The following is a 25,845-nucleotide window of genomic DNA, read 5'->3' as shown; positions in this document are numbered from 1 at the left end:
GCGCCACCGTGGCGGGCCACCCGGGCGGCAAGGCGTGCTGCCCCTTTAAGAGCCCCCCCCCCCCCCCCCCCCCCAAAGATGTCGCACCAGGGTTCATGTGCTTGCTCGACCTAGCCTGCTAGTTCTCCTCTGACCTTCAGGACGGGCTCTTCGCGACTTCTATTGGCTCGCAGAGAATGAGCTCCGCCTTCTGATTGGTGAGCGGAGGCCCAGACCCGCCCCGGCTAAGCTCAGCAGGTTGCGTTGCGTGCTGGCGGCTAGTTCCTGTGCTAGGCCTCGGCGGGGGGGAAGGGGCCGCGGCGAGCAACGGCTGCGGGGAGCGGGCTGGGCCCCGGCGATGGCGGCGGTGGTGTAGGGCAGAGCCGGGCGGAGCAGCGAGGCCATCATGATCATAGAGAACGTGGACGCTCTCAAGTCTTGGCTGGCCAAATTGCTGGAGCCGATGTGAGTGCGGGCGGGGGCAGGGCCAGCCCGGCCGGCGGTGCGGCGGTAGGGCAGGGCTCTCCGCCGTGAGGGAAGGCGGCTGCCCGCTGGGACGGGGGGCGGGCAGCGCTCGTCCACCGGCCGACGCGGGAGCCGGGCAAGGCGGTGTGGCGCCGGGCCCCGCCGGCAGCCCTCCCTCGCCCCGCCGAGCCGGGGGCAGCCCCGCGTCCGGAGGCCCCGGGAGGCGACAGGCTCCGGCCCGTCAGGGCTGCCCGGCTTGCCAGGGCTTCCGAGCGCTCTCCGTTCACGGGAGACGCCCGTGTGTACGGCTGGGGCCGCGGGATGGGATTTACCGAGGGCCGGTGCGCCAAGCGTGGCCTTTTGTCCCGAAATCTGCGTCTGGGCCTCCATGCGAACGCGCCGCCGAGCGCGCCCGGCGGGGTGCGGTGCCGCGCGCCGCTCCGCCGCCGCGTAGAAGTTCAATGTCCAGCCGCGTAACGTTGGGCTGTAGCGCAGCGCTTACCGCGACCGCGAGCCGGCGAGCGGGGTGCGGGGCGCCTGCCGGCGGGGTGCGGCGCTGCGGTGGGGCCGGGGGCGCGGGGTCCGTGCGCTAGGCGGGGGCTTGGGGGGGGACAGTGTTCGGGCGAGTTGTGCGCGGGCAGCGGGAGCTGATGTTCCCGAAAAGCGCCTTGCCCGGGGGGTGCTGGCGGCTGGGGTGTGGCCGGGGGTGCCAGGGTTGGCCTGTAGCGGGGGTCCTCCAAAGGCAGCTCACCGGTCCGTGATCAGCTAGCCTTACAGTTTCCCCGAAGTAAAACTGCTTGAAGTTGCAAGAAATACGTTTACAACGTGTAGTTAACTAATATTTCCACAGATATTTTTCTGCTTTTCGGTTTTAGATAGGTTTTGGAACTACTCATATGTAGCCATTAAGTAGCAGGCCTTTGAAAATTCTTCATGGCTTTCCTTTTTTCTTAAGATAACGGGTCTCTCTGGTACTTTGTCAGATCCTGTCGAAAGTCTCTCTAGACTGGAGCATAAATCTGCTCCTGCGCCTTCACTGCTGATTCCAGCCGACCTCCTGTCTTGCTGTCCAGCATTCCCTGGGTATCTGAGCGGCACTATAGGGATGTGAGCTGGGGGATGAGGGTTCATGGCAGAGGATCATAGAATCTGCTGCTGGGTCCTGAGTGGCAAGTTTTCAGCAGTGAAAATACAAAATGGTGAACCTGGAGAAGCGTACACACCTTACATGTGCTCCTGTAATGCCTAATGTAATATCTAGGAGAAACTAGTATATGAAGAAGGGAATAGGAATGGTTATAAAGTCACGAACCATCTCCTTATTTTAATTTGAAGGTTTATAGTAAGTTGCATGTGGGCATTTGAACTGAATACATTACATACAGTTTATTTCTTTTTGTGAGTGCATGTTAGAGTTGTAAAATCTAAATTTGTGGTTTCTTTGTTGTTAATTTTGTCGATAATTTGTTGTAAATTGTCATTTAACATGGCTTTCATTGGATGGTGGAAATGGAGCAAACTAATTGGGAGTAGAGCTGCTTGATTGGCTACTCATTGAGGTTTTTTATTTTCTCTAACCAGTTGTGAGCTGCATGGCTTTTTGCACTTTGTTTTCTGGAAATTATTTTTTTTTCGCTTGAGATTATTTTGAGGTCTGTATGCCATTTCCTTCTATTTCCATAGTTAGTGTTCTTAGAAAATACACAATTCCCTCCTTAAATGTTAATCTTAAAAAAAACAGAAAAATCTTCACATCATCCACTGTTAGGTTCCTACCTACCATCTGATAGCTTGCATCTGCCTCTTTTGAGAGCGGCAAAATGAAGAGCTATTGCTTAATCATTTAATGCTGTCAATCTAGTTCATACTTTCAAGTGTTCTTCTAGTAGTTGAATAATGGAATCTCAAGTAATATTCAATTTAAAGATTAGTGGCAGAGTATAGCTGCATGAAGTTGGCTATCTTTGGCCTTCATGAAGCTAGATAAGGGCTTGGGTAGTGAACCTATACAAGTATTTGCACCCCTTTAAGCCATTTTGCCAGTGTTAAAGGATTATTGTGAAATTTGTAGGCACAGAAGTAGCCCCTGGGGAAGGAAAAGCCCAGTGTGATAGGCACAGTAACTTAAGCTGCAGAATGTATCTGTGTGCATATTTAAAATGTGCTTTTGTGATATATCTCTCTGGACTACTTTCGATGGTGGTAATGCTTTAATTTTAAATCCAGTTTAACTTTTAAACCACTTTAATACTCCACAGTAATTGTGCAGTGACTTTCCTCATACTTACTCTTCTCTTCTTGTAGAGTCATACCTGGTGGGGTTGCTGCGCTCACAGAAAGTTAAGAAAAAATAGCATCTGCTCAGTTGCCCTAGAATTGGATCTTTCTGTAAAAAAGAATGATAGTTTTTCCTGCACAAAGCTCAGGAAGGAGCAAAAGAAGGGGAACATTGTCAGGTGGGGGGGAGGCTTGTCACAAGGCAACTAAAATACTGTTCTGTAATTGGAAAAAGAAACCCAACAAACAAAAAAATCCTTTGCTGGCCCAGTCATCCCAGTGCAGCTGTGTTGGTGCTGGATGTCAGAAAAGCATCCAACATGGTTGCCAGGTTTTCTTTGGTGGCTCTTCTGTAACTGATTGTCTAGCACGGAGGTTTTGGCATACTTCAGCAGAATCAAGAATGGTTCTTTCTCTCTAATAGATGTGATGCAGACCCCTCAGCCTTAGCCAACTATGTTGTGGCATTAGTCAAGAAAGACAAACCTGAGAAAGAGCTGAAGGCTTTCTGTGCTGATCAGCTGGATGTCTTTCTGCAAAAAGGTACTGTGCTCTCCACTGCCTCATCTGTTCGGTGGTTTTCATTTTGGGGGGAGGAGGGAGAAGGGAGGATGATGCACCGTTGTTGCCTTCAAAATATTTTTTTTTATCCATGAATTGAATATTTCTTACAGAGTATGAAGGAATATAAGCTCTTGTGATTAAAAAAAATAATAATAATCTTAAGATGAAGTTTTGTAACTTAGACTCATTCATGGTGGGTCGGAGGAGATACTCTGAAACAAAAGGTAGCAATTTCATTTTGAAGTGTCAGTTGTGCTGCCAGAATTTTCTCTGACAGATGTTTGGTAACTTTTTGAAAACCTGGTCTATATTGATCTTTCAGGCTTCTGGTCAGCATTAAACACTTGAAATTCTGACCCTCGCTGGGGAAGTTATTGTGCAGGTTTTTTTGTGATCTGATGTTGAACTGATGATTAGTCTTCTGTGAATGATATACTCAAAATTTGCCGTAAAGAGGCTGCAACTGTAGCTAATGGAATAACTGTGGATTTATTCCTTAATCATAAGTTATGATCATTCTTGCCCGTTAGAACACTTCAAAGTTGTAAATGTGATTGAAGGAAAAGTCTCCATTTCTTTCTTTCATATACCTGATGAATTTCTTTGTCTAAACAAACAACCTCAAGTTCCACAAATGTAATCACTGGAACTAATGTTCATTAATCTAAGATGACGATGCTGATGCTGTGAGCATTCCACCTGGATGACACTCCGCCCCCCCCCCCCCCGTACTTCTCTGGTAAATCTAACAATGCCCTTAAATCAGTATGTAACAATATTTTCTTGTGTTCTGTATCCTCAGAAACTTCAGGGTTTGTAGATAAACTTTTTGAAAGTCTGTATACAAAGAGTTATCTTCCTTCTCTTGAACCTTCAAAAGTAGAAGCGAAGCCTGCAGGTCAGGAAAAAGAAGAAGTCAAGGAGGAGGTAACATCATTTTTTTTCTGCCTACCTGTATCTGATTTGCAAATTAGCCATCCTCTACATTTGTGAGGCAAAATGTGAAAGAAAAAATCACTTTATTGTGACTAATGATCTTTACAATCTTTGTGCATCTGAAGAAAAATGGAAGATGACTGTTCACATAAGAACATTAAGAACATTTTAAAATCCCTTTGTAGAATCTACCTTTAATCTGGATTAATAGCATTCAGAAATCCTATTCAGGCATCCCTGGGATTATGAGCTGGTAATGATTTGGAAGGGTTTAAGAGAGGGGGAAGAAGCAAAAACATTCTAAAACATTTCCTTTTCCAATTTTGTATATTCTGGGAGGCATAGAAATTATTTCAAGGGTTTTCTATAATCCTTAAAAATCAGTGAAATATGGTGGCCTCTATAACAAGGGATAATTGCCTTTAAAAGTGAGGTAGCGTTCATTTGCAAACAGTTCTGTTCTCTTGTTTTTAAGTTTTATTGACAGAAATGAAAACAATCAAGTTTTTGGGAAAAGCGAAGTAATATTTCCATAGTTGTCTAAATTACTTGTATATTGTATAATCCTCTGCTATCATTTGTCTAAGATAGGTGGTTTTTTCCTTACGAGTTGCTGGTCCAAGGGAGGAGACCTCTTTGTGTTTGTAGCATCCTAATGTACCAGCTGTGAGTGTGTGCTGGGGAAAAAATTGCTATAAAATTAAACGTTCTTTATTTCCTTATACTCTGATCACAGTTTGCAAATATACTTCAGATCGTATATGTGGTTTAATTACTATGGAAAAGATGCAGGTGAAGTTAGAAAGTATATATGAAATTCTGGTCCTTTCCCCTTGCTCCAGGGATGTGTGTGTCATGCAGTGTTAAGAGCAGAACCTTGCTCTCTTTATAAATGGACCATGGGGAACTTTTTTTTTTCTGACAAGTACTCTAAATGGTATTCAGATTTGTGCTTTTGTCTGTGAGCCTAAAATAACACCAAGGAAAGACTTAGCTGGAGTTACTTGTTCAGTCTTCACAGTTAAAACTGGCTGATGGTCATGAAGGTGGCAAATGGCTGTAGATCGAAATCTGTCAGTCAACCAAAACAAGGCTGCGTTACATTATCGTGCAGAACACAGTCATCATTTGACAGAATGTGATTCATCAGTTGATTTAAATTAAAGTTCTTATTTTTAGTTTTTTTCTTTCTTTTCTGATGTCTTTTTTTTTGGTTTTTTTTTTGAGGATGAAACCCAGAATTACAAAAATTTATGGAAGTAGCTTTGGTGATGGAAGTTCGTAATTTGCAACTATATAGGGCTTTCACTTTAACAGTTTTCCAATCAGTTCTCAAAAGTACCGTCGTAATTTAGAAAAAGTGTTTTAGAACTACTTTTGTTGATTTGGTCAGTGCTCCAGTGGGGGGAAAGTGGGAATTTTTGGGTGTATGAGGGGAGGGGCAGGGATGAGGCAAAAGAAGATATGTAGGACAGCTTTGTGGGACAACTTTACAGGATCAGGACATGAATTAGTTATTTCAACATCAGTAAGGCCTTGATGATTTATCACATGGCTCAGTGTATTACAGGATTCTTGCAAATGGAGGACAGAAACCCGGTGCAGAATCATAGCTAAGTTGAGGTTGGAAGGGACCCCAGATACCATGCGATACAACTTGTGTTGACAGCAGGGCCTTAGGTTAAGCTATCTAGAGCCCTGTCAAGCAAAGTCTTGAATATTTGTAGCAACCTTGCCCAGATAGCCCTAAACAAGGATGCAGGAGGCCCTCCTTTTTAATTGGAAAAAAAATCTTTTAAATATTATTGCAAGTAAACTTTAGCCACTAAAATTTACAGTAACTTCTAAGCAGTGTGAAATGGTAGCAAAGGTAGCAAAAGCACAGAGTAGTTTCAAAGTGATTTACAGCAGTGGTATAGCTGACAGACTTCTAAAACTCTTTTGTTGAGGCTAGCAAGGAGTGTGACTAGTTCAACCATGTGAACAGTTTTTTGCTTTAAAGCATTCATTTCAAAGTGTAAACTAGTGACATACCTACTTGGAGAAGTAGTTTTCCTTAGTTGTGTTCCAGTTACAAGATTCAGAAAATACTTCATTTGTAGAATTGCTCACTCTAACTAATGAGAGTGGATAGAGAAACTGTCTTTCATTAATCCTGTTTAAAAAAAAAAAAAATTATAGTAGTATGGTGTTGGGGCATCCCCTCTGCTGAAAAACCTGGAAGATTTGAAACAAAAAGCCCAACAACCTCTGGTGCTTGATTACTTCTAGTGCTTAACTATTCTGTGCAAGTAATGGCTAAATACCGTTTTTCTACGGGATGCTAACTGTACCTTGAACTAAATTTTGGTCTTGTTTTCTTCATTTATAAAAAAATAAAGTGATACTCTTGATTGGTAGTTGTCTGTTAAACAGAATTTTCAAGAGTCAGTTGAGGAAGAGCGCGATGGCAGGAAAAAGAAGTATTCCAGTCCACAGAAAAGCCGTGGAGATTCCAGTGAACAAAGGTTAGTTTTGAACCAAAATATTAATATATTATTCTGTATTTGCTGGCAATCTATAACTGTGGATTTTTTACTTCATAGGTAGTGATTTTTCATAAAAATCATGATTTCCTCCCTATTTTCTCTGTCTCAATGTATTATCTGTATGCTGGTCACGTGCACGAGAACTCTTCACCACAAGTTGGTCTCTTCCAAAAAATTGACAGTGTTTTTTAATTGTTAGTGCCTAGGAATGTCATCAATTGCATTCTTTCCCTTGTGATATAAATGAAAAGCATTGTTGGGGGGGGATTCACACAGTGTCAGCATCACTTTTAAAACTTATTTTGTTTTGATTATCTAACTTCACCTTTCCAATTCTATTTAGTTCTCCCCTTGCTGTTTTCTACAAATAAGTGATTCAGCTTTGAGATTCTGTACTTCTCTTTGTAATTTGTGAAATTCTGGCTCTAATACTTGACGGCCCAGATTGGACGGGAGGGATGAACAGTATTGTCACTTGTTGCAAGCTTTTTTTTTTAATTTGGTTTCTCTTTTCATAAGCACATTCTACATATGTCTTTTCTAGAACCAGAGAGAAGAAGAGAGATGATGGAAAATGGAGGGACTATGACAGATACTATGACAGGAGTGACTTGTACAGAGAGAAGTCTAGCTGGCGACGTGGCAGGAGTAAAAGTCGTAGTAAAAGCAGAGGGTTAAGTCGAAGTCGTAGCCGCAGTAGGGGTAGAAGCAAAGACCGTGATACAAACAGAAGTGCTGGTGAGTACCCAAGGTGCTGCTTTAGGAGAATATCTAACACTAGTGATGTGAGGTGGCTCCTACATACTGTATGGTCTAGCAGGCTGTAGATGTCCTTGAGTAGTTGGAGTAAATTCTGAGAACTTTGTGTTCCTGAAATTATTAAGAGGCTGTTCTTCAGAGTAGAACAATTAAGGGGATTGTTTTCTTCTTTGCTAACCTCTTAATTTATCCACAGGTGTATACCAGTGGATATCAGTAGCTGATATGTTTGTGCTGTGTTTGTTGACAAAGCTGTTGACTCCTTTTCTTTCACACACACACAAACCCTATCTTTTTGGAAAATAGTGTTACCCTCTTTCACTCTGTTACTGTGTATTTTTTAGAGAAGGTTTCTTTGTAATTGATGGTGGTTATTATGTGATTCATTGTTCTTTTAGGGCTCATTCAGGGCTGTTGGATAATTAAGAGATGCAGATTACAACAGATTCCAACATGCATTGAGACCACCTTAGTTAAGGACATGGAGTAGGTTTGTTGTTTCAGGCTTTCCCCTCCCTCTTCCTACTTTAAAAGAGAAAGAAGCTGTAATCCAGAATGGAATAAGGACTAGAGGAATGAATGCATATTTTGCAAAGAAAAACATTTAGTTTTCTGAAGTTAAAACCCTGTTGACATTATATCTAGGTTTTATTCCGTTGATAAGGCTAAGCTCCTTCAAGAACAGTTTAACATGCAGAGTACTGAATATTAAAGGAAATGTTTATACTGTTGTGTATTGTCTTTTTCTCAAAGCTCTGTTACATTAGAACGAAGTGTGAAGACTTTGCCTAACTTTTTTTTTAAAACAGAGCACCGGGAGAGATCAAAATTCAAGAGTGAAAGAAACGATGTTGAAGGTTCATATAATCCAGTTTCTGTGTCTCCCAGTAAATCTACTGAACAGTATTCATCTGCACAATCTATTCCCAGTGCTGTTACTGTAATTGCACCTGCGCACCATCTTGAAAACACAACAGAGAGCTGGTCAAATTACTATAACAATCATAGCAATCCCAGTTCGTTTGGCAGAAACCCTCCTCCTAAAAGAAGATGTCGAGATTATGATGGTAAACTTTCTTAGTTTTCAGTTTCACACCTTGTTTCAATTATTCTGTGACCTTTCATTTTTTAAGGTGTTCGCTAAATGTAGGCAGCAAGTCAAAATGCAATAGCATGTGGAATATACCTTGTATGGGAAGGATACATGTATGACCTATATTTTACTGGGGAGGCAACTAGTCTTTCTGGAAGCAGTTTATTTGGTGGATAAGAACATGTGAAGTTTTTTCATAATTGTGTATAAGCTTGGCAAATATCTCAACCACTGGCAGTTCTGATAAAGATTGTAGTATATGTGTTTAATATAAAACAGATGATACTTCTGACTTTTTTTTCCCATAGCTTTTATGATGGATGTATGTAGGTTTGTATGCTTTTATGGAAGATTATTCAAATTTGAATTACTTTGAAACTTCTTCTGATAATGTCATGTTGGATCAGTGATAGAGTGTTTTCTTTAATAAGAAATTCTGGCAGAAACTGAGATGCTACAAATCACTTGACAATTTATTAATTTTTTTCCTAAAAAGATTATTAAATGTCCTGTTTTGCAGAGCGAGGATTTTGTGTGCTTGGTGACCTTTGCCAGTTTGATCATGGAAATGATCCTTTAGTAGTAGATGAAGTTTCCTTGCCAAGTATGATTCCTTTTCCTCCACCACCTCCGGGACTTCCTCCTCCTCCTGGTATGCTTCTGCCCCCTTTGCCAGGTCCAGCTCGTAACATGAGGTTACCAGTTCCACAAGCTCATCCACAGGCACCACCTCCTGTTGTGCTTCCTGTACCAAGTAAGTAAAAACATTGTTCTTTCTTTGTTACCAAGTTAAAATGATAGCTTTCTGGGAAATCCATGTGTATTCGAAGTAATAAGTTCAAATTGCTTTGCTAGCCATGTTCTATTCAAAATATTGCCAAAGTAAGTCTGTAAAATAGTTTGTAAAATACTATGTTCCCTAGCACTCCAAACTGAATTAGTTAAATTGGATGGGGAAGTGGAGGGGAGTCTCTTTCAGATTATCTCATAACCCTGCTGGTGTTTGGATTGATCACTGACAATTGGATTACTAGCTTTTAACATTGATGCATTAAGAAAAAAAAGATTTAATCTAAAAGTTCTAATAAACTTCTGTGTTTGTGCTATATTATCTGCTACTAAAAAGCAGTACATAATTGATACATCTAAGATCAATTTTAGCTCAACAGTGATCTCTGTGATGTTTAGCCTTTTCTGTTGTCTTACTGTATCTTACAATGTAAATTATATGAAGAAAAAGAGTATTAGAGATGTGGTTACTCTATTCCAGTAACACAATACATGCAGTGATAGTTGCGTCAAATAGCAGCAGTTATGGGATGAGAAATAATTTCATGTAGGTTTAACACTAAACTTTGCATGAGCCTTTCAGTGGGCAGAATTGGCTTGCTATGGAGTGAACTGACAGTGCTCCCTCATTGCAGCTGTGTGTTGATAGGTTGAGTAGTAAACTCATCGTCCTTTTTTGGGCATATTGTAAGTAGGAATGTGTGTATTTGTATATGGTGCAAGCAAAGCAAAAATAGCTAGATAAATTTCTTGTCTGTAAATGCTTTTTGCCCTGTAGTTCTTGTTTTAAAACGGTAATCTAAATGTCGCTGATACAATCTCTTGCTCTGAGCAAGCCTTGATTCTCCATGGTCTTGCTGAGGGAGGAGGTGTTTTAGTTAATGCAAGCTCTAATAGTAATTAATCTCTGGGGAAGAGGAGACACTTTTTTTTTTGTCCTTTCTGGGAAAGAAAAGAGGTGTTGGAATTAGAGTAACTTCTGAACAGGGCTTCTCAATTTATTTTACTGTAGTGGGATTGTAAATATTTGTAATTGACCTTGTTCATAGCAAGTCATAAACAAATTGCATTGAATTGTTTGCATAATTTATCTATGGAGTTCTAAGTCTTAGTGATCTATTCTACGATGTCATTGTAGGACCACCTTTAACACAGTCAAGTTTGATAAATAATCGTGACCAGCCTGGGACGAGTGCAGTGCCCAGTCTTGCACCCGTAGGAGCAAGACTACCTCCTCCTTTACCCCAGAACCTACTGTATACAGTATCAGAACGTAAGCAAATTTTACTTTTTTTTTTTTTAATCTGCTTGAGATATAAATTTTAAAATTCCTCTGTTGATGTGTGATTAGAAGATTAGACAGATTATCTCAGTCTTCCTCCAGTACATACAAATCTAAAAAGAAGTCTGATGGCTTTCCTTGCGGTCAGTCCATCATCTGCAGTTACTGTGTGAAATAGCAGGAGTGTTCTGTCACTCTCTTGGGAAAGATCATTTGTGGGGAGCTTTGGTTGGGTTTCATATGCTCAAAGCAATAAGATTGTTGAATCCAAGACAGGGATCCGTTCATCTTCACGTTGTTTAGTAGAATATGGGTAGGCAAAAGATAGATTGGCAAACCTGTAGTTACTGTTTAACTTGGTCTTTGTCTGGTTTTGGCTACTACAGATGAGAGATTTTCTTTTTATTTGATTTTTAGCTGTGTATCACAATAGTCTTTACAGTCTTCATATACATTACTGCTTTCTTTCTGTCTTTTTTTCCAGAATCAACTTGGTTCTAGCATTCTAATTTAAAAAATAAAAAGATGGCTTTCAACATGTCCATCTCCTTAAGAGAGCTCAAATTTTTTAGAAGTGGGTTTTTATTAGGGGAAGTAGCAGAACACCTGGAGAGTCCTAGATTGCTTGATTTAAATCAAAGTCTGTATTTCTTTTGATAGTGAGAGGAGTAATGGCATTTCCATGTTTTATGTGAGCTAAATAATTAAATCTCAGTGTTTTATAATCTTCCTGTCTGGGTTTTTTTCCCATAAATATTCTGAATTTTATTCAAAGTAGGGCTCTAGTTCATGATCCATGTCACTTCCTTTGTGACTTCCATGCTTTTTGGAACTTCAGTCTCTCAAATATCTTGTTAGATACTATCTGTTAAATTATCTCCAAATGCTGTCAGGCATTTAGATGTCACCATCAGATTCTTTCGGCTTCAGAACTTAGCTTCTAATGGGCAACTGTCCATCTTAGCTGGCAGGGCATCACTGACTTCAGTTACACTTCATAATTCAGTTCTCAAGAACATCTGTGGAGATTCTTGTGTCCTGTTCTGGGACTGGTAACAGTAACAACTGCTGGTTGCCCTCTTGCAATCAATTGTATGCCAATCGCGGAGAAGGAACTTGCGGTTCAGCTCATGCAAGGTTAATGAAACTTCTTGGCAGAGTCTGAAACTAAACTGTATGACATCAGCATTGAAATTCTGGGGCATCTGTTTTAAATTGTAGGGTCTTCATTGTTGTTATGGAATAAGGCGCTGTAAATTTAGAGTGCTTCAAGTCTATCAAGTTCCCTTGTATAGGCATTCATTTCTGTTCCAGGATGTAGTGTGTTTCTGTGGAGGCTTTTCATAGACTTTATTCGTTCTTGTATAGCTTTTCCTTTTTATGGTTGAAAAAATGCATCATCCTTGATTTGGACCTTGGGCTGGAGGAACAATAAGAGTCAATTCTGTCATCTTGTGTTCTCATGGTTACCCCTTTTTAGTGAAAATAATCATTAGTACCTTACTAGTACTGGAGCTAGGCAGCTGATCTCGCTTTTACAAAAATTAGGAGAATTTAATAGTTAAGTATTGGTCAAATTACCTGATTTCTCAGCTTTCGTTGATTGGAATAATTTAAATATGTTCTTCCCCAAAAATCTTTTTCTGAAGTGAACTAGACTGTTGGGCAGCAAAGACTGAAAATCTGTTTGCATCTTAGGCCCTACAGAATAAATGCTCAAACTAAATCTTCTGTTGCTTCCCTTGAAACATTGTCAGACGTTGTGAAGGTTGTCATATAGACACCATGTTCCTTCTTCAGGTAGCTCATCAGCAATACTCAATTATTGTGATGTGTGCGCTTTTGACAAACAATAACAGATTAAAAACCCTAAAAGAATATGCCCCCCCGACTTGGGCATAAAGTTCAGTTGAAGGTTTTAAATAGCTACACACATTGGCTGTACGACCCCTTTTCTCTCTTCTCTTCATCCAAAACAACTTCTGATTCTTGGACATCATGCATTTCCTTAAAGGAAAATTAACCCTGAGTCTTAAACTCATTTGAAAAACTCTTTCATTTCTCTCCTTTTTTTATAGATACATATGAGCCAGATGGCTATAACCCTGAAGCTCCTAGTATTACCAGTGCTGGTAGATCTCAGTATCGACAGTTCTTTACAAGAGCACAAACGCAGCGTCCAAATCTAATTGGCCTAACATCTGGGGAGATGGATACAAATCCAAGAGGTAGGAAGGGTTTCTAGTCATTGCTGTTGCTATTTTTGTCCAAGGCGGTCAACACTTACTTTCCCCTTTTTCAGGCTGAAAGCAATATTTTTTTCTCACTGTTCTAGTATTTCAGAAAAATTTTCAGAGATCTCTACCTTTTTAAAAATGCTAATATGACCATATTAAAGTCAAAGCGGCCTTTTTCTCAAAAATAACCACTTGCTTGGGATAATAATAAATAACTTACAGGTTGGGGTGGGGGGATTGGTTGGTTGGATTTTTATTCCTCTTTAGCCTGTGAAGGCACTTTTCAGGTGCTGGGTGCTTCTAGAAAGGAAAATGGTGTAGAAAGGTGGCTTTAAGTAGTATAGTAGCCAAGGGTATGTTTCGGACCCGGGGCACAGAGGTGGTGATCTACAATACGTGGCTCAGCAGTTATGATGGTAATAAGGAGGAAAACTATTATGGCATGTTTTTTGTACTTGGTCTGACTCTGTCAGACAGATGTTCTCTCAAAAATGAACATTTTAGATAGCATTCTAATTCTCCTAGTTGGTTGAAATCCCAGTCTGCATTTAAGTAATTCTGATCCTTAATTGTATGGATGTAGATGTAGTCTCTTAGAGGTAACATGTACAAAATATCTTTTAGGGGAGAGAACAAGTCACAGCTCTTTAAAGAATTTTTATTCTGTTTGTATAACTTTCTTTCTCCATCCTGCTTTCCCCACCCTGATCCTTAAAAGAAAAAAAATGTTAAATTTCTTTGTTTACTGTTGCACTTCAGTGTTTGTTATTTAGTGGATTTTTTTTTCCAATATTTCCTTCCAGTGACTCATCCTGTAAAGAATGTGTTTAAGTATTATTGCAGAAATTGCTGTTGCTGTTTGCATCTTAACAGACATCATAAAGGCAGGGTTGGGGCTTTGTTGCTGGCCCTCAGATTCTCTGTAAGACCCATTGCTGTTGTAAGGCATGGGTGAATGTTCAGTGGTGATGCTTCAGACCACTTGTTTTACTGTCTTTGTTGTGTGTGTCTAAGGTTTAGTCTAAAATCATCCTCCAAAGTAAAATTAAAACTATGCCCAAAAATGCCCAGTCTTTGTTCTCACCAGTGTAATCAGCAGAACTCTGACATATATAAAAGCCATAGAAAATTAACTTATAACTCAGACTTCTTTTTAGGAGTTAAATGTTTGGCATACGCAGGATCCTAACAGCAATAGCATAATCTTAAAAAGGTTGTAAATAAAAAAAACAGTGAAAACTGTGATCTAGCACTTCAGCTTTCTGTTTGTAGAAGTTGCTTCAAACTTTAATGTCTCAGAGTATAATTTCATGCTGTAATTGTACTTAATTGACAGTTTGTTTCTGAAAACTGGATGGACGGGTGACAAGAGGATAGCAGTGGGAGGAGTGGGTTCTTGGTTGGTTTTTGACTGTCAAGGGTTAATACAAGGAAAGTTGTTTATTCAGCCCATGCCACATTGCAGAAGTCTGGGAACCTAGCCTTGTTTCTTTTCCTCCCTTTTTTTAAATTTTTTTTTCCCCCTCTTCCTGCAGAATCTCAATTTTCAGTACCTGAAAGGTGGAGTTTTAGCTTTGTTTCTTCAAGCTAATACTAATGTTAAAAGTCAAAATCTCATCTCTGCTCGCTGGGCTAAATGTTTGTTTTCCCCACATTGTTTAGTTAGGCTAGCAGTGATCTTTGAAGTAACTTTGGAAACAAAACTGACCAACTTGATAAAGTCTTCCTAATTTTTATGGTTCTAAACTCAACCCTATTTTGCTGTTTAAATGACCATTTTTTCCGATGTCTCCATTGATGTGTGGTGAATAACACAGGCCATATTCCTTTCCTCCAGCTGCCAATATTATCATCCAGACTGAACCTCCCATTCCCATTACAAATAATAGCAGCAATGTAACTAGAGTTGTCCTTGAACCAGACAGCAGGAAAAGATCTCCAAGTAGCATGGAATGTCCACCATTAAAGAAACCGTGGCTGGCAAAGTAAGAATTAACAACTGCAGTTGACTAATTGGAACGCAATTTGTTGCTGTCAGTGCTGTGAATGTTGCTATTCACCAGTCCCTGTAATTTGAGCTGGTTGGGTCAGAAAATCTGTGTCCCCATAATCTGGTCTACTACTAAATGTTTAATGGTGGGAGGAGGGTTTTTTGTTAATGTCTAGAGCATATACTTTTTATGAGAAAAAGTTAAATGTGCTAACATTTTCTGCCCTACTTAAGTATGTGTATGCCTGTCTAAATTACTATCTTGGTCTCATGTTCTCTAGGCAAGCAAATAACAACCAGAATAAGCCAGGATTTTTGAAAAAGAATCAGTATACTAATACAAAGTTAGAAGTTCGAAAAATTCCACCAGAATTGAACAATATTACACAGCTCAATGAACACTTCAGCAAATTTGGAACTATTGTAAACATTCAGGTAAAAAAAAAAAGTTTGATTTTTATGCCTGAGTGGGGGTACTTTATTTTCCCTGAAGCTTTCTTGAATATTGCAGCAGAACCACATTCTTAGTGGAGGCTGACTGGGAGAGTAGGTAATCAAATTCCAAGAAACCTTTTCTTGATCTGCTCTGTATTATTATCATCTTAATTTTGTACAAGTACATTGGCTTCTGCCTTTGTGAAGTCTTGCTAAATTTGAAAGGCTTACAGGTTTAACGGTATCTAAACCAAATTAGGTTTTGAGCAACTTTTTTACAAGATATCTTCTAACACTTTCTGTCTTGTATGATGATCCTACAGTATTTCATACTCAGGATTTTGACAAAGATGCTACAGGAGAGTGTTATATGCATCAGTTTATTACCACTTTGCATCCTAGAACTGACTCCAGTTCAGTGGTGTTCGTTGCCCTGTAAGAAGGGGAAAAGCACTATGTAAGAAAACACAGGTAGTTACACAGTCAAAATAGCATTTAATTTCCATTTATTTTTCTAGACAAAACAGTTGCCTCAGAAGTCCTCAGGGGTTTAAATAAAATACAGATACCTGGGAAGCTTCTGTATTTATTGAGTTAATCGTTTTATGTCTTAGCCCAAAAGATACGGTGGTGCTTTCTGCACCTCGATAATGAAGTAATGCATTTAAAACATGCTGTCTCAGTCATTATACTAGAAAGTCCAAAGTTTGTTTTTATTCCTGTGATACATTTTTAGAGAAAAATAGTCTTATTCAGGACTGTTAGATAGTGCTTCTTTCAGAATGTGGTGAAACTTCACATTGTGCGTCCTCGGACAGCCGTGGTCTCTCAGGAGGCTAGAATAAAGAGCTTTTGAGTCAACACTGTGGTCTCTTCTGCCATACCCCATGGTGGCAGTTCACAGTGCTCTGGATATCTGATGCTATTTTATTGCAAGTACGTGTTATATTTGCCAAAAGGTACTTGGTTTCAGTTATGTAGAATGTTTTACCTGTATTTTGAGCTGTTGATACCACTATATATCCCACTCATTGGAGATCTTTAGATTTGTTTGCTACTGGTTGAGATGTTTTCTTCCTTGAGAAATAATGCATTCTAATGAACTTTTTGATTTAGGTTGCTTTCCAGAATGATCCCGAAGCTGCTCTCATTCAGTACTTAACTAACGATGAAGCTAGGAAGGCAATTTCCAGCACAGAGGCAGTTTTGAACAATCGGTTTATAAGGGTACTGTGGCACAGAGAAAGTGAACAGCAGCCTTCACTGCTGCAGCAGCAACAGCAGCAGACACCCACACAGTCTCTTCATCACCAACTTCACCTTCAGCAGCAAGCCCTGACTGCAACTCCAGCTGTAACCATGCATAGCAATCTGTCAAAGGTACTGTGCTATTGTAAACTAGTGATTGAGCAGTAAAGGTTATCAGTGTTCCTAAATGACTGCTACTTCAAAAAAGCAAAGTATATAATTTTTCATTTTTTTAATGTCTATTAATGCACAGCTGATGAATAAACCACTGGCATCTGGTGCCTATGTGCTTAATAAAGTCCCAGTGAAACGTCGCCTCGGAGCAGCAGGTGGAAACCAGCCTGACTTAAGCCAGTCTGGGGCTGTAGTAGAGGATTCTCAGGTACGTTTGTGAAGGCTGACAGTCTTCATGCTTTCAGTTCAAGCTTTGGCCTGTCAGCAGAGCTGGAACTAGCAAATAGAACTTGCAAATTGTTCCCACTTGGTTCTGTTTCTTTTCACTAATGTTCCATGCACCCATGGTCAGTTGCTGCTTCCTAGTTTTGTTAGCTGTTTATATAAAACGGGTACAATGACTTCAGAAACAAAGTATTTTAAGTAGCATAAAGTATTTTTGGCCATACTTCATAGTAAAAAAATTTGACAGCCTATATGTGATGTCAACTTTTTGTTGGTGATCTCATTGCTTTCCCAGTGATTTTTCAGTTTATGCTGTGTTTTAACAGTAGTGCTAGAAGCTTATGGAATACTTCTGCATAGAGTTCAGGTTGATACTGCTTGATTCACACTGATACTGTAGTGCAGCATGTGTTCTTGGCCACAGAGAAGTCCTCCTTTTAAGAAAGGAAGTATACGGGTGACTTTTGCTGCCTTATTTGATCAGAAAGGGTGGTGTTGGACTATGACTGCGAAGCTGAATATAATGCAGATGCAGAAGATCAGCTTCAGTGATCTTCCCAAATGGATATCAGGATGCAGAGGGTGTTTCGGATGAAGAAGGAAAGAAAGTACCTTTTGCAGAAAGCCTTTTAACAAGCATTTAAGCTGATTGCTTCTGAGCAAGTTGACTGCTAGACCAATGCTTTTATGCGTGTGTTTTAATTACCTTGGTCTTTTTGTCTCATTGCGCAAATATGGAAGTTTGTGGTCATTTTTCACAGCGTACATTCCTCTAAAATTCATTGGCAGTGTATCGCATTCATTTTATGCTATTACATATTTTTGTTTGTGTGGTTTTATTATTTCAGACGTTTCCTACTTCTACAAGCCACTCAAAAATGGTTTACAGTTCTTCAAACTTAAAGACACCTATGAAGCCTGGTGCAGGGTCTAAACCCCATGATGTACAAGAAGCCCTTAAAAAAAAACAGGTACTTCTACTGTTCATTGGTTGACTGACAGTATAGCGATCAAAGTACATCACAAAGAAGGGTAATTGCAGTGTACTTTTTACATTAGTGTGGGTTTAGTCATCGTTATCAGACTTCTTGCAAATGTACATGTAGGTAAATCATGGGTATGGAGGTATTCCTTTTTGGGGTGTTTGACTTGACACACTTGGTCACGTGTGTTTCTGGCTCAAGGCATTTCTCCGATTTTAATCTCTGCAGGTATGAGACACTTAAATGGCAATATAGGAAACATTTCTTAAGAGACTTCAGAAAGGGGCAAAAATTTAGCAGAGTACTTCACAGCAGGAAGTTAGCAACTTTTTATTGTTTTCATCTGCATTAGATACACTTGTGCATTTTGCAGACTGCTAGTTTTCATTACAGCCTTCACTTCTGTAGCTTTAAGAAGAAAATAAGATATATACGAGTACATATAATGTTAGATTGCTGTTTACTGATTGAAAGGATTTTCTTCTTATACAGGAGGCAATGAAACTCCAACAAGACATGAGGAAAAAGAAGCAGGAGATGTTAGAAAAACAAATAGAATGCCAGAAAGTAAGTCTGGAATGTCTTCTAGTAAATACATTATCAATTTATAGATACTCTTCTGTTCAGTGTTGGTTTTCCTGGAATTTCACATTTCTGCTCATTTATTAATACACAGATGTTGATATCCAAGCTGGAGAAAAACAAGAGCATGAAACCAGAAGAGAGAGCAGAAATAATGAAGACCTTAAAGGAGCTAGCAGGAAAAATATCTCAGTTAAAGGATGAACTAAAAACATCATCTACAGCCACTACACCGTCAAAATTAAAGTCCAAGACAGAGGTATTGATTGCTCAAGATAACTTACCCACCTGTCTCTTGTAACTATTTCTAATACTGTCTCCTAAAAATGCAGCAACATTAGATCAAAACACTTCCCAGGCAGTGTTTTGAATTTGAGTGATAACCATGGACAAGTGAGCTATGGTTTTAAGGAACTCTGACCTAGTTCTGCATGTAGCACATCCAAACTTGTTCCAATTCTGAAGCAGAGAATTCTGGGCCCTTCAAAAAATGGGTTGGAAAAGGGGCATGGTGGCAATTAAACTGAATATAGGGGAAAGTATGGATGTTGTGTACTGATTTGTCATTTACATAAATGTATTGCTGAAGAAGTGGAACAAAACATTAAAAGCACTCATTACAGTTCTGCTTTTCCCTTCTGTTTTCTCTTTCTGCACCTTTTTCTCTAAGGCACAAAAGGAACTTTTAGATGCAGAGCTGGACTTTCATAAGAGGCTTTCATCTGGCGAAGACACAACTGAATTGCGAAAAAAGCTAAATCAGTTACAAGTAGAGGTGAGTTTGTCTGGATTGATGCTTTTAATATATTTATATTTAAATGTTTTTTAAATCCTTTTAAACAGAGGATGGTTTTGTACATTATTTGCCACCTTTAACAGGCTGCCCGTTTAGGCATTTTGCCTGTTGGTCGAGGAAAGACAGTGCCAGCCCAAGGAAGAGGACGAGGACGGGGTCGTGGTGCGAGAGGAAGAGGCATGTTGAATCATATGGTGGTGGATCATCGTCCCAAAGCACTAACAGTTGGAGGCTTCGTTGAAGAAGAAAAAGATGAATTGTTACAGCACTTCTCTGTAAGTATGAGGTCACATTAAAAAAAGAAAAACCTGAAGAGAAGAATCGTGGCCAAACTATAAATCTGAGATTAAGTAGGTAACCAATACCCAGGATATGTGCTTACTTGCGAAGAGAGGCATGCTAAGATCTTTGTAAATAACACTTTCTTTTCCAAAATCTTGAAGATGCAAGTCTGTTTCTGTTAGTGCAAACAAATCAAAGACTTCATCCTGAATTCATGGAACAGGCTGTGGATAAGCAAACGGTTTCAAGAGTTGTCAAGGATGTAAATGTAATGTCTTTGAGCAGCTACTGCAAAGCAGCTATAAATAGATTCTTTTAATGGGTAAAGCTAAAAAGCTTACTCGTATTAATTCTGCATTACAGTAGTTCAAAACAGATGTTAGAGGGATGAAAAATACCTATCAGCCTCTCACTGTTTACAAATTATTTTTCAGATTAGCAATTCCTACCATTTATCTTGTTTCTCTCTAGCTCAAGAAGTAAAGCACTGTTTTGCTAAACAGAGCATCAGTTTCAAAGTAGTTAAATTTCTTCATAAACTCATGGTAGGGCAAGTAGCTTGCTAGTGTGCAAGTTAAGGTAACAAGGGAGTTTAGCATCATAAGTAAGCTACCATAATAAAGGGAAAGCTGATTTTAAATTTCCCTCAGTCGTGCTTTCCAGAATGAAATGTTTTCATATGCAAAGCTAGTAAACTTCTTGGAGAAGTCATGTAATAGTTCATAAATAGACCCAGCATGAAAGCTAAGCTTGATCAAGTCACTTTGATATTTCTGGATGCTCTTTGCAAAGCAAGTGACTGATATGGAAAACTCATTTTGTAGAATCTTACCCTTTAGAGCTGGATCAGAAAAGCAATAGAGTTCTGGAGAGAACTGGTAATCTGAAAGCTTGCTTGTTCCTGGGTTGAGTGGGAAAAGAGAACTTTACAGTTCTTCATACAGTGGGGTAAGCTTTGCTCTTTGGGGAACTGTTACTCTGGCTTCATTGCTTACCAAAAGCTTAGAGGCCACTATTACTGATTTGATTAGGTAATTCAGTGAAAAATGTTGTGTAGTTTGATCAAAAAGAACAACCTGCTTTATGGTGTAATAATAGTGCTATGAACCCTGGGAGAAGTCCTAAGAGGGCACCAGAGTGCCTTTTCTAAAAAGGTCTTTGTTTTAATTCTATTTCTGAGTGACTTCGTGTTTTTAAAAGTTTTAGCTGGTCTTAGCTGCTGAAACCAGTAAAAATTTTTACAAGCAGCTAGTGCTGTTACTAAAGCTATTATCTTACTGGCTTTTAAACTACTTTTCTTCTGTTATTCATATTAAATCCAAAGTTCAATATGGTTTTCTTTTGTACTGCTTGTACTCCGTGCATAAATCCTTTTTTTGTTTGTTTTGGGGTGGGTTTTTTTACTATTTAATTATCATTGCTGTGGTCATTCCAGTTTTCACCATTATGCCATACATAAATAGCAAAAATGCAAACTTTTTAATTTAACCATACTAGATAATACTTTTTTCCTCCTTCCTATAGTATACTGACAGAAAGTATTCAGGAGCTCTATAGCAAAGTTTGATTCCTGTTACTGAAATCTCTTGCAAATTAATGAGCTTTAAAGGACTTGTTTAACAGGTCTAAAGAAGTTCAACAGTGAAAGCAGAAGAGAACAAGGGAAATAGTAAATTCAAATAATTACTTTCTGAGGTATAAATCAATACGCTTCCCTTTCCTCCTGCAAAATTAAGCTCTGCTTATTAGAATAACAAAAAATCTGAGCTTTTGCCCAAAAGTAGAGGTACAAGCGCTGCCATATTGCTGGATGACACAGCTGAGATTCCTCTGGCTTTCACTTTTCTGTCCAAAAAAAAAAAGACGTTTCAGTGGCACTTCAATACACTGCAACTTTAGCACATAATGATCGTGTTTTCAGAGGAGAATATTACCACTGTTCTTAACAGATTTTTCTCTCATAGAAATTTGGAGATATTGAAGACCTTCAAGAAGAGGATTCCCCATTAAGTGTTGTTCTAACTTTTAAGTCTCGATCAGAAGCTGAGAATGTAAGTAGAATAATGGATATATTTTTTTAATGGTTCTAAAATCAGAATTTTTAACTTCTTGTGTTTGCAAAGCTTTGTGTTTTAAAATTTAGCAGGCTTTGATCCCACTGCTTTGAGCTAGATAGTGTGAGTATTTGTTGCCACTGCATGAAGCATCATTACAGGGGCAAATACCTCATGTTTACCTTAATAGTAACATTGGTCCTTCGCTGATATGGGCTCTGTCACAAGCAATTTGGAGCCCTGTTAATCTTTCCAGACCACTGATAAATGAGCATTATTTAGCAGATTCAGGTTTGAATGAAGTTGCTCTCAGAAGACCAAAGCAGGTGATTGTGGCTTATATGCTTGAGATCTTCAAGTGTGCACCTGCATGATGTTCGCTAGGTCAGGCTTATTGTTGTTGATTTTAAAAGTTCTTTACTTGATGTCTGTTTGAAAATACGTTCATTTAAAATACAACCTAGGCTGCTAACCAAGGATCCCGGTTCAAAGACCGAAGGCTACAGATATCATGGTACAAACCTAAGGTACCTTCTGTGTCCACAGAAATTGAGGAAGAGGAGTCTAAGGAAGAGGTATGAAAATACGTCAATAACTTAAATCACTCTTCTAGGAATCTAACAGCTAAGAGTTCTTTGGGATACAATTTTCTGTTTACTGAAGAATTTTCATGAAAGATGTGTCTGCAAACCAGAAACTTAACTCATTTTGAATAGTACATTTTAAAAAAAGGGAAAAAGGGGGGGGGGGGGGAACAACCCTAAACTTTCTGGTTGAGTTGTTGATCTGTCAAGTATGAAAATAAACCTAACATCCTCTATATGCAGGCTGCTCATCTTTTTACTTCACAGTATTAATGCTCCACTATAGGATAAGTTACGTATATTCTTTCCTGTAATGATGAACACATTTAAGCTTTTGAAGGTTTTTCTGTGCAGGCATCTAACAGAAAACTGTTGTTTCAGAGAGGGTGGGTGGTTGTTTATTCCTGCTTTCTTTTCCTTTCCTGATGTGTGAGGCTGCTGTTCTTCCCGTAAAAATGAATGTAACTGTGTGCTTTTAAGTGAGATACGTGGTAAATAAGAACCTGATGTAAAGTACAGCTGATGCTGCATTGCATGACAAGTTACCTAGGATACAGCGTGGAACTTACTGTTTTAAAATTATGTTTTATCTTCATCTAGGAGACTGAAACCTCAGATTTATTTTTGCACGAAGATGATGATGATGACGACGAAGATGAGGATGAATCCCGTTCTTGGAGAAGATGAAACTTGATGTTGGAAATGTATAATTTTAGGAATGTAGTTCAAGCTACATCCTTTAAACATTTATTTAAGGAAGTTGATAAGCCAAAAAAAGCTTTACTTTCTTTTCAAACCACAAGATTTAAAGTGAGCAAAGTTTGTTATAAAAACATTTCGGATATAGAGCTGTGATACTAAGCTAGCCAAAGGCCCAGTAACTTTTTACATAATTATCAAGCTCACCAAGGTGGTGATTTTTTTTCTATTTAAGAAGGATAAAAAGAGAGGAGAGGGGTGGGGGGGAAATACAAGTATTTTCTTGTGTCACCTGTATTACCTTGTTTTGGGTTTTTTATATGTGATTGATTTGTCAGTTTATAATTGAAAAGATATTACAGGTTTTATTTAGCAATATTATGGGGATAGGGGAAAGACGCAAACTTTCATTAAATGTTATGAAAGAAAAAAATTGCCTCATTTGCTAATTGAAAAAGGGTAGCATTTTGTTCCGTGTGGAATCACTTATTGTAGGGATTATTTGTGGCTAGATTCATAAATCATTTATTTCAATATGTTTGAAAGCCACACAGGTTCTGTGTTCTACTGCCTTTTGTGAGAGGAGATGGAAGAAGCAACATAACAGGGTATTGTAGTATTGTCCAGTTCACTCTGTTTCTTCAAATTCTGCTTCACAGAAAACATCAGCAATGACACGTATTCGAGTGAATTTTCACTCGCTGTTGATTTTATTCTGTAGTTTCAGTTCAAGGTGCAAGTTTAAGTTAGACTGTTTACTGCATTTCAGTATTTGTGAGCATGAATGTAATGAGTTTCACACTTCCTCAAAAAGGAAAACAACTAAGCAGGCAACTGCCTACCAGCCAGTAGCAACTCTTCCTCCTCACCCTGTTACCAGCTGTTTATGTTCAAACCAAATCCATGAAGTGTTCAGAGCAAAATGCTTTTTAGCCAATAGAATGTCAGTGTCCTGCTCAAAGACTGGCATCAAACCAGCGCTGTAAGTGATGAGTCTTCAGAGGAGTGTTCAGAGCTGGGTTTGGAAGGTTATTAATTTATCTCCGAGTATAGTTTTGTTGACACATTTAAGATGAACACCATTACATTCTCGGTTGCCTTACTGTTGTACCATTTTAAAAACACACCCGCACCCCATAATGGCGTGTATTATGATAGGAATGAGGATAACAAGTTCAGATACTTGAGCCGTGTATCTTAACTGTTACGCAGCTCTTGCAGTTCATGAACATGTTACCCAGCAAGCATTTTCCTTGACTGTCCATTTGTACTGTACACTTTTCAGTACATTTTATGTACATTTCTATACAAAATAAACAGAATGTCGGTGCAAAAATGCTCTCCTCTTTTGAATAATTAGTTTACCAGTATATTTCCCAGTGAGTTCCCAACTGAAGAAAAATATACATCAAAAATTTAAATTACAATGGCTCTGAACCTGGCTAGCGACATGTAGTTGAGCATGCCTTTGGGTTTACAGTTCCCCTGACTTTGTTATCCTTTTGCCGTTGTGGTGTATCAAAAGTCAAAACCATATCATTTTCTGTTTCCTTGTCAGTTGAAGGGAATATGTCTTTCAGTATTCTGCCTCTTCGCATTGAAACCTCAGTTCTTTATATAATTAGGACTTCCCTGCTAATACTGAGGCTAAATTACAGACATGGAGAAACGAGGGGAAACCAATCCTATATATTTAGAATGTCTTGCTTTTCTCCCGTCATCTCTAATCGTTTTGTTTTTTTTAAATGTCTGTGGCTCAGACAGTGTATATTTTGAAAAAAACATTGCAGCAAACATATTTGAGTCCTGACAGTTTAACAAAAGATAGAGGGAACAAAAGGATTTATATATTTTTTTGTACAGAGTTTTTTCTTAAACTGTATAATTTTGTAAATATTTTGCCTTTTTGTGTACTAAAACTACCAGCGTATAGATTTCAATAAGAATTGTTGTATTTTTGTATTTGGAAAATTAAAATTACAATGAACGAATGAAGCTGTAGGAAAAATTGCAGTAGTCTGAGACACGTAGAACGGGATTCCTTTTCATATGGTTTTAGCTCTGAAGTGACACCTGACTGGCACACTGTCAGGGACAATTGCCCTTGCCCCCGGTCGTGCTGGCTGTTCAAGTTGAGCGAGACAGGAGGGAGGTGAGTGCGGTAGCTTTAATGATTTTTTGAGAGCTTCATAGGATTTCTTTTTTTTTTTTTTTTTTTTTTTTTTCCTTATCCCCCCCCCCCCCCTTTAACAGTGCACATAGGCAGGCTTACATAAATCCTCGAGTGACATCCCAAACATGATTTCTAAACGCAGAGCTACAAAAGTGAGTTGTGCCTCTGAACTTGGCTTGCGTATTGAAAGCATGCTATTAAATTATTGGGAATTTAAGTGATGGGCAGTATAGCTGTATCTGACTTCTGGTGTTTAAGAAGGAGGAAAGCTGTTTGAAAGTGACCTTCATTTTCCCAGGCTTGTGGCTCTCCCCATATTGTAGGGTATGACAGGCTGCGTTAAACTGTTTGAGGGATGGTTTTGTTTTAATAAGTAACATGGCAGTACAACTTGCTTTATTTTTATGGTAACATTTTTTTATTAAATTCATGTGTACTTTCAGGGAGTGAAATTTTTAATCAATACTAACTTGTGTACACTAGCCAGTGGATTTACAGGTGATGTGTAACTAGATGTTACCAGTCTGTACCTAGTGTGTAAATGCTGAAAGAGTATGTGATAAGAAAAGAATGTAACTGCTATGAAGAATTACCTCCCTTTTGTTCTTGAATTAGCCTAAGCAAAAAGAACAAAATGAGAGCTAGAAAGATAAATCTGAAAACAATTGCCTCCTTATTGTGAAAACACTTTTATTTTTCCTTTTTTTTTTT

The 25,845-nt window shown here is 39.0% G+C and overlaps 1 protein-coding gene across 4 annotated transcripts; it reads left to right on the top strand.

Moving 5' to 3' along the window:
* Positions 1-244: 244 nt before the first annotated feature.
* Positions 245-25,845, top strand: RBM27 (RNA binding motif protein 27). Of its 4 annotated transcripts, none has more exons than XM_055718978.1 (21): positions 245-444; positions 3,146-3,264; positions 4,088-4,212; positions 6,637-6,728; positions 7,294-7,487; positions 8,318-8,575; positions 9,122-9,355; positions 10,529-10,663; positions 12,751-12,900; positions 14,747-14,894; positions 15,181-15,334; positions 16,451-16,714; positions 16,836-16,964; positions 17,830-17,952; positions 18,457-18,531; positions 18,641-18,805; positions 19,217-19,321; positions 19,426-19,617; positions 21,589-21,675; positions 22,143-22,253; positions 22,863-25,845. In XM_055718978.1, exons 1-21 carry the CDS (start codon positions 386-388, stop codon positions 22,947-22,949), a joined length of 3,006 nt encoding a protein of 1,001 aa, XP_055574953.1. In that variant the 5' UTR covers positions 245-385; the 3' UTR covers positions 22,950-25,845. The 4 variants fall into 4 exon arrangements, with proteins under 4 accessions (XP_055574953.1, XP_055574952.1, XP_055574955.1 ...); XM_055718977.1 differs by having other exon boundaries at positions 6,622-6,728; XM_055718980.1 differs by lacking the exon at positions 12,751-12,900.

Source organism: Falco cherrug, chromosome 8, assembly GCF_023634085.1.
Source record: "Falco cherrug isolate bFalChe1 chromosome 8, bFalChe1.pri, whole genome shotgun sequence".
NCBI classification, from domain to species: Eukaryota; Metazoa; Chordata; class Aves; order Falconiformes; family Falconidae; genus Falco; species Falco cherrug.
This window is presented reverse-complemented; position numbering and strand designations above follow the sequence as displayed.